The sequence below is a fragment of the Glandiceps talaboti genome, chromosome 15 (genome assembly GCF_964340395.1).
Source record: "Glandiceps talaboti chromosome 15, keGlaTala1.1, whole genome shotgun sequence".
NCBI lineage: Eukaryota > Metazoa > Hemichordata > Enteropneusta > Spengelidae > Glandiceps > Glandiceps talaboti.
Genome location: NC_135563.1, coordinates 22,490,687 through 22,500,103, shown reverse-complemented (window position 1 = coordinate 22,500,103; position 9,417 = coordinate 22,490,687). Strand labels below are relative to the sequence as shown.

General features: G+C 33.5%; 1 protein-coding gene across 1 annotated transcript; it reads left to right on the top strand.

Moving 5' to 3' along the window:
- The first annotated feature begins 301 nt into the window (after positions 1 to 301).
- On the top strand, positions 302 to 8,718 carry LOC144446140 (sperm flagellar protein 1-like). Its single transcript, XM_078135860.1, has 7 exons — positions 302 to 674; positions 1,216 to 1,327; positions 1,938 to 2,142; positions 2,460 to 2,547; positions 3,015 to 3,111; positions 4,753 to 4,870; positions 5,311 to 8,718. The coding sequence occupies exons 1-7, from the start codon at positions 488 to 490 to the stop codon at positions 5,422 to 5,424; spliced, it is 921 nt and encodes a 306-aa protein (XP_077991986.1). The 5' UTR covers positions 302 to 487; the 3' UTR covers positions 5,425 to 8,718.
- Positions 8,719 to 9,417: the final 699 nt, after the last annotated feature.

Genomic DNA, 9,417 nt, shown 5'->3' with positions numbered 1-9,417 from the left:
CTCCCAAACGTGTTCAAATAAGTCCTAGTCTGCCGCCATCTCTTTTAAGCCCTTTAGCTTTCTACAAATCTTTAATATGGCATTGATTCTTCGTGGCAAATAATTTAGGTTCGTGGTTCTTTCAGAGTTCTCCTGTCCTTCTCAACATTACCAAATATAGCTTCATTATTTAAAAAAAAATCAATGTTTTAAAAAACAAAATGCACATCTTCGAAGCTGTTCGAAGTCGAGTGCCAGACCGATTGATGTGACGTCACGTTGTACTTTGTTTGTTGCTGTTCATTGTTGTGACAACAATCAATATGGCCGACGTCAAGGGACATAGAAATCGACGTCGCTAGCTAAGAATCTGGTTGGGGTGAATATCAGACACGTGAAGGGGCCGATTGATACCTTTATTACACACGGTTCTAATTATAAGACCATATACTATATTCTGATATTACTCTTTCGTAATCTTTTCGGAAGTCAGTGAAAATATATCTCGATGAAGCCAGAGACCCAAAACAACACCACTAAAGTAATCGCAGAAGACAAGGGTACAGGCAACACAGATGACGACGTAAATATGACCGAAATAGAAGAAGAACAGTTACAAGATTTATTTGCATGGATTGACGAAATACCATTAAGTAGACCTAAGAAGAATATCACTAGAGATTTCGCAGATGGAGGTAAGCTACTTGTTGAAATACCGGTAATGAGATACTCCATTACCATTCAATGTTATTCTCGGGTCATGACCGCCATAATTTACAGTGTCCAATGTATGTTAATTTACTGTAGTCCGTGCTGTATTTTATCTAAGTAAACATAGTCAGAGATAAGGACACACGATTGCAAATACTCAACCTATGTCTGAAGGCGTGAACTAAATTGCTCAGTATACATGTAATGTTCATGTACTGTATGTACACACCGAAACTTTACAAAGTGTCAATCTTGAATTTTGAACGTGGCATTCTAATTTCTATACCCACAGACTAGTGACATACAAATGTCGCTAGAGGAAGAGGAGTGTGGTGTCGATGACTGTCTGCTATGTACATAAAGGTCTGATAATTTCACAAATGTAAAACTTTGTACACATGGGGAAATGTTCTATGACCAAACTTTCATTTTAAAATTTAAATTATGAAAGGGAAAAAGAATACTAAGATATTTATTAGTATATCATTAATTAATTTCATTGTGGATTTTATGTCTTTCCTACAGTGATGGTGGCTGAGATAGTCAAACATTATGTTCCCAAAATTGTTGAGCTCCACAATTACACACCAGCTAACTCACTGCAGCAGAAAATGAGTAACTGGGGAACTCTCAATAGGTAAGTCGATCTTTTATAATTCTAATTCATCTAGTTTATAATCGAATGTTATATTATTGTTATTGTACTGGAATGAGTGTAGCATACAATTCTAATATACAACATATTATCATATTTCTGTACAGAGATACATTATCATGTACATGTACTGTTAGTAAAAGTTATATGGCATTAAATTCTAATGGTGGGGTTGAGGGGCTCACTGTTCACTGTTCTTCTTACAATACACTGTAATCATACAGTCTTTCAAGTATCTGATGTCTAAGGGTTCCATAGTGATAATCTGAATAATTTTGGGAGTTTTTAAACTGATTTTGCATGTAGAGCCCCAAAGATATCAGTAGAGCACTGGTATATTCATGTTACAGCAAATATACTTGGATTGATTTAGAGTCAGCCAGGGTCCTGAATAGTATATAGCTAATGTTTACATTTTAAACAGAAATGATAATGAAAGTGTGTCACACTAACACAACTTTTACTTTCTCCCTCAGGGATTTCAATGATTCATCTAAACTTTATATGTTGTCGTTATTTTGTCTTAAACTCAATAAAGTTATTACCCAGTTTGGAATATTATTATTGATCAAAGTTTGTCTTTTTTCAACAGGAAAGTTTTGTCCAAGCTCACCTACAATGTTCCAGAAAATATAGTTCGACAAATCAGTTCATGTAAACCTGGAGTAGTGGAAGTAGTTCTTTATCAACTTAGAAAAAAGATAGATATGTATTTGATTAAAATTACACAAGGAGGAAGTGTGGGAGGAGTGCCAGTGACAAGTAGAACCAAACCACCACCACCACCACCACAACAGGTACATTGACTCAAAATCACAGTCTATCTTATACCTCAGAAATAAAAGTTCTTTTGTCATTTATGATTCGTTGAAAAGAAGATAGTGAACAACAAAATTTCTCTAAATGATTTCAAAAGTAGCAGGAACATACTTTTATATGGCAATGTACTTTGGTTTGGTTAGTTCTGATCAATTGCTAACACAAATAATATCTTTGCATGAAACTTGTCTTATTCAGTCTTGTCATGAACAGGAAATTTGAAGGTCAATGCAATTAATTTTGTTGTATTTAACAAAAAACTTATATCAAATGATATTTCTAATGTTGATTTCAGATTTCTCCTGATGGTTATTTCAATGGTCAGGAAGTCGGTAGTTTTCGTCAACCTGGTAATGAAACTAATAGATCAGAAAAACAGAAAGGTAAATAAAAAATTATCAGTTTTCCTTTTGTAGAGATTTTATGAGTAAACTGTGAAAAGAGATCAAATTCTACTAGATAAAAGGAGAAAAAATTAATAATATATGGTGTCACTGTGAGATATTCCTAAAAACCATATCATCAAAGTTCAGTACTCTGTGTACATTCAAAGGATTGAAAAATTACACAATGTAATATGCTGGATATTTAGGCAAAGGTCTTTTGAAAGATTTTACACACTTTGACAAGGAAACTGCCATGTAAAGATATCAAATTCTGCTAGATAAAACTCAAGTAAAGAAAAGTTGTTCACATTATACGAGTCACACTGATTCAGAACAAACAACAACACAATATTTTAAATTATAGGAAATGTAGAATACTTAGTATATGGTATAATATTAATTCCTGTAGACTTTAAACACTCAAAGATTTCAAACATTTATAATCATTTTTGTATTTTGAACAGGTGTTCGCCAACCCAAACATCCTGCCAGCATGCCACAAAAAGCCCACGCCAATCCACCCTACGCTGTAACAGATAAAGATGGCGGTTACTTACAAGGGTAAGTACCACTTGAATAAATCAACAACACGGGTCAAATAGGGTCAATAGCACATGCTTTACATGTAGAGACCTTTCAAATGGACAGCACCCCCTAGTGACTCATTTAGACCGTTGCTAATCTTGAAAAATGAAATACTATAATATCAAGCTATACAGTGATAGATATTTTGAGTCTTGCTGCAGTACAATTACAATATATTATTACTGTTGATGGATAGCATGTTTACATTCAAATATTTAGTGACTGAGCTACAATTCCATCTACATCTAGTGTTAGTGAAACACCTTTCCATTAGCTCTTTGATGGTCAATTTAACATTTTAGTGTTGTACAGCACTGTTCATTAGAAAGGTCAAAGCTATCCAATTAGACTAGTGTACTAAGTAGCATTCTGATTACATCATGCCTTCACTTTGAGTATGTTTATATATAGTAGAAAATGTGGTACAAGTTGAGTTTATAAGCTTTTTTTGTTAACTCGGGTGAAAATGTTTACATGAAACCTTCTTATCCTGGTGTATTGTTGTGTTGATGCACGACTTCAAAAACATTACCTGGTATTATTAGCACAGCTTATTGCACAATACGAGTTCCTCAACATTTTAATATGCATGTATTAAGAATAAATATGTGGCTTGCGTTCAGTCAGTTGCAAGTGATGGCTAAACCACAGCTTTCAGTAAATAGAACACTGAATTTAGTAATTTTACCTTTCAACAATGTGAATCAAAAGTTAATCCCAAAAACGTGTTTAAACAAAGCTTCTGCCCTTTTAATCTGAGCATGCTACTGTAATCTTTGCAACAAAATAGGGTGGCATGCAAATCTGTAACATATATTCCTTCCAGTATCATATATTTTAAGTGTGTTTTACACTAAAGGAGAAAGATTAATTCCCAAGTCCATATATTCCTTGCCTTTTGTATGCCTTGCACTACTTTCACGTTTGACCTGATCTTCAACTTCCAATTAATTTATGTTTTCACAGTCTCAAGAAACATACCACCAGGTAATTTGACTTTGCAACCCTCTATGTATCCTAACTGTGTAATTTGGACTGGTCTCTTCCATATGTGTGAATAGGTGGATCATTCCATTTTTACACAATAAGGGGAGGATAAAGTCATTCACTTTACAGTGTGCTGTGTTGTAACATACTAATTATCTACTGGTTAAGGGTTCTGTTGCCTGTTCTATGTTTGTTAAAACTGTTTCAATACAGTGAATTCCATCGTTATTCTAAATAATACTTTATTTATAACTAAAATGTAATTGATTATTTTTTAATTTCATTGAATTGAAATGTGTAAATGTTGTAAATACCATAATGTTAATGATCTAAATAAACATTTCTGAAAAGCTGACACTAGCTATTTTGTTCAGATTAACTTCTTAGAAAATACCAAAACTATAGGTTGAGTGAACTGTAGAAGAAAGAGCAAAGTTCAAACCAAAAAAATGTCAGCTTTTCCAATATCTTTATTTTGATCAGAAACATTTTCATTGACTCTGCATAACTACATCTTTACATGTATTAGTTGGTATGGACGATAGAATTGGGTTTAGCACTAATGATCACTTTCCAATGACAAATGCAACATAAATCAACTTATTTTTGTGTTCATATTTTTCTTGACAGACCTGTTCCAAGAACTAGGTCCCTACCTCATGTCAATGATCCACAAATAAGTCCTGAAGTCAGACTTCTGATTGAGGAGAAAGAACAAGCCTTGCTGGCATCACAAGAGACTGTACAGGTAATATTTTGTTATGTCTTTGAGAAATGAGGTAACAAATATTGTGCTTATATTCATTTGTAAAATAAGATTTGCTCATGCTTTAACTTAGCTGTCCAAATGAATTCAGAAATTTTTGGAATGTTTGGGAGCTTCACGCCGCTTGAAACAATGGCCATACAATACCTGGGCCAGTTCCTTTCATTGTTTTTACCCATAATGCCTCACCTCTGTGTACAGTCGGCTTCTTCTAAGCCAGGTTTGTCATTTTTAAAACTATTTTTATGAGGTCACACGATGCAGAATTTGTGAAAATAACATTTTTGAGTCCCCTTAGTGTAAAAGTCCCCCAAGTATGAAGACAAGCAGCTATAGATAAAACCAACCTCACCTTTGTTCCTCTTTCATATGGAGACTGTATCTTCAGTAAAAGAATGTCTTCTTTCTTCTTGTACTTTCAGATTCTTCAAGCTAAAGTCCGAAGATTAGAACATTTACTGCATTTGAAAGACATAAGGATTGATGATTTATCCAAGAAATTACAACAAACAAGTCACCATGGTTACGCGTCATAGTAGAAACATGTTCCTGTCCGTGCATCGTAAAGCTTGCTGCCAAGCTGTGAAGTGTTCCCGTCCAATTACCCTATCGATATACAACAGCCCTGTAGGAATTGCTATCAGGTCCCACCCACCCCAGGGTCATACTTAACTAGAGAAGTTGGGTTCTGAATCCTTAATCAAAATAATGTTACACAGTTATGAAGAGAATTATTCATATTTAGATTTACCAAAATTTTTGTGCTTCTTTTTTTGGTTAAAAGTTAAACATTGTATTTAAAAGTATGTTGTAATAATTTATTTGGCTTGTGTATTTTTGTTTGTTTATTCTGTGATTAGTGTTCCGAGTTATGGTAGGTATTTTACTAGTAAGACAACTCAATGTTGATGTCCAATATAAACATCGTTTTACTGTGAACTATGTATATCAAAATGGAAAAAAAATGTAATTGTGTAATTTGATAAGGACAAATTTAGTCTATGTCTAAAGCCTGTACTGTATTGTCCCTGCTGACATTGTGAAGGTCAAGAAAAATATGCCATTTGTAGTTTGTTTTGACTTAGAATATAATCATTTGTTTTATTATACACACAAAACTGCAAGGCACTGTGGGCAAGATGACAGACACTGTCTGCAACTATATGTGGGGGAGAAAATGTAAACTTTATCTGAAATGTTGGAATTTTTGGACACCTTTTTATACAACATTTGTGAAAGTATTTTGTAAATGTATTTTTTCCAAAATTTTTAACTTCATAAATTTGCACCATTTCCTTAAGTACATAAGAATGTGAATGTGTTTACCACCATGGTTGTGAACAGGGAGAGAAATTACCTACTTTTCTGTGGAGATTATAAAAATGTGCATCCATATTTCTCAAAAAGACGTCCCACTAACAAACACTGTGTTTGAAATTAAGACAAAATTAATCTAATTTTCTAGATACAGTACAGGTTTTAGACTAAAAAAAGTAAAATAGAATTTTGCTATTCCCCAACAGAGTGCCATGACAAAGAACGTTTACTTCTGCAATATGTTCTTGTATTTTTCATGAAAATGTTTTGATACATCTCATGATATGTTCTTTGGTGTTCTAGCTTACCTCGTGAATTACTTAAATACACCAGTAGTGGTACTTTTTAAGAACAGATGAACAGTAGTTATAAGCTTTGAACTTGTGCTATTCCTAGAGTAGTATTGAATTAACACTCCAATTGTTATATCGTAATGTTTTAAAACTATAGAAAGGAGTGCTTGATTTGTTAGGTTAGGTCATGTGATAAACAAATACACATGTACATGTATATGAAAGTAAGAAACTTTCAGGAAACACTTGATGTGGAAAGTCGCACTCAAAATGCATAGCCAGTTACCAGTAGCAGCTCAGTTGGCTATTAGTTGTAATAGTCACATAACATAGATTTAGAATCAAAGCAAGGTAACTTGTAGAGGGGAAAAGTAGTTAGTTGAACCAGGAAGTAATTTATGCTCATTTGTATCACTGAACCTTGCAGCCATTTTGTGTTCCAGTACATTACCAATATGAATAATTAGAATATTTTGTAAATATGGGCTGTTTCTCAGTAAGTGGACTTTCAATTGTATGTATCAAAATACGGTGGGTTGATTTTAATATATGTTTGAAAGTTATCTGTAAAAACCAACAATTGAAGCAGTATATCCCTCTAATACTGAACTTCAAGTGTATTGTACAACTGTGACCCTGATGTGTGATCATAGCTGAAATCTGTCCGTTTACTACATGTATATAAAGGTATATAATAAGATATGTTTGTGGTGGAGGCTGTAATCAGAACAATGAATACAGTGTTATAAAGTGGAGGAAACCAAACAAGAATGACAAACTACTTTTTTTTTCTAATCTGAAATCTATGACAGAGAGGCACTGGTTGGGGACTTTATCGATACCATATTGGTATGTCAGTCTTTTAGAAGTTTCAGAATTTGACTTTTGTGGTTTCATTCGTATTTCAGACTCGCCATCAAATGATCTAGTGAGTTAGAGGTTTCAATATGAAAGAGATAAAATTCAGAACATGATGAGTTTTCTTGATGGATATTGTATATACTGGCAGAACACAAGACTAAAAGAGTCTTTATTGTGGGCACTAGCTTGTATTTAGCATACAAATAATTGAATAGCCTATGCAGGCCAACAATGACGAGACTTTCAATGTGGCAATTTGCATTCTGGATTTGAAGACAAGATTTGTAATATTCAAAGTCATTAAATGATTTATACATTATTCCTTACTGCCAGGGTTTTATCAGTTGCTAATAGTCATCAAATTAAGAATAGCTTGCTGGCTGTGCTAAGAAAGAAGCAATAGACATAGCTGGTAAGCCAATTTGTAGGGTCTACAATGTGCCATGATTAAAACAAACCCAAGTACATTGAATAGTATGCCACAGGTTATCTTCTCAAATTTAATTCAACTACACACCCCAAAAAATGATTTTAAAATGTTGTAGAATTGGTTATTTCAAGTTGGCGCAGAAGGGATCATTTATTATTCTATAAAGATATTAATGTATATTATTCCAAGTGTGCTATTGTCCAGTTTTACAGAGTTATGAATTTTCAATTTATTAATATTAATATTAATATATAAACCCAATGCCTTCATATTATAATCAAGTAATGCTTACAAGAGTTGATAAGCTTATGGTAGTGTTTACTCTGTAGATGTAGGCAACTTTTCTGTTTCACAGAAATCACAGTTGCCAGAATGATAATTGTTGATTGTACAAGAATTTATGGTTTCAATTAAACTAACTGGAATGATTAAAGCCATTACACAATGGGGTGCAGTTTGTGATCAATGATAATTATTTAAGTTATTGCCTAATGTGTTGTTAACATCAAAGACACTGAAACTTAAAATAGGGTGCTCACTAGCTCCATAATCAACAATATAATGTGGTTTATTTTGTAGATACAACATATGTGTATGTTTACAGAGCAAACACCATAGTAAGTTTGTCAGCCCTGTATGACATGCATGCCAGTGACATTTTGTGTTTTTTAATCTTCTGCATGGTTATATACCTGTATCTCAAAGTGTACTCGCAGTCAAGAAGTCCAATGTCATCTGTTTATACACAAGACAATCCAGACAGACATTTCCAAGTTGTTATATATGTAAATGATGTGTGTACTAGTATATCTTTTTATAAACTATTGATGACAGGTTCAGGGATATGGAGACATTTTCAAGACAAAAATTAATGAATTTTTCTAAACTGTAAAAATAACATGACATTTTTCTTATACTGTGAAATAACTTTTGGTGTTTTTTTTGTTAACAATAAAGACATTCCATTTGCAAAGTGCTGTGTTGCTGTCAGTATTTGCTTTCTTGTATTGTGTATAAATGATGACAATGTTTGAAAGCAAGAGACATATCATTACAACCAATGACAGACAAGCATTCACAAGCGAAACTTCTTGCAAACAGGAAAGTAAACAACTGAATTAGAACATGTTGGATTGACAAATATTACACTCCATCAATTCATAAAATCAGTTTTATGGTCACTTTGCACAATAGCTGATGAATTTCAAGTTCCCCTGGCATTTCATGTACATATAAAGAGGCCATAAAATTTATCAAACCATACATGTCTCTCTATTTCCAACATGCTGTGTTAAGCGTTATTGATCCAATTCAGTTGTTTACTTTCCCCAGATTTGGAACAAGTTCCACTTGTAAATGCTTGCCTGTCACTAGTTGTACATGTTGATTTTGTGCACATGATTGCCATACTTGTAAATTAACTATGGCAAGACACGGAAGAAAGCCTCAAAGTTTCATATAATCCCATGTTGTGTTCATGTACTGGTCCAGTCTAATTTTAACGTCCACAACAGTATACATATGTTTGGCATCCTTTAGATAACTCACCAGGTGTATCATGTACTGGTTTACTCTAATGTTAAAGTCCACAGCAGTTTTGGTTTGGATGGTGTATTCTGGTAAACTGT

Excerpts from the sequence above, each read along its gene's own strand:
- LOC144446140 (XM_078135860.1), top strand. The coding sequence starts at position 488 with ATGAAGCCAGAGACCCAAAACAACACCACTAAAGTAATCGCAGAAGAC. Across the intron at positions 2,143-2,459 it reads CACCACCACCACCACAACAG|ATTTCTCCTGATGGTTATTT; the intron begins GTACATTGACTC and ends TGTTGATTTCAG. Across the intron at positions 2,548-3,014 it reads TAGATCAGAAAAACAGAAAG|GTGTTCGCCAACCCAAACAT; the intron begins GTAAATAAAAAA and ends TATTTTGAACAG.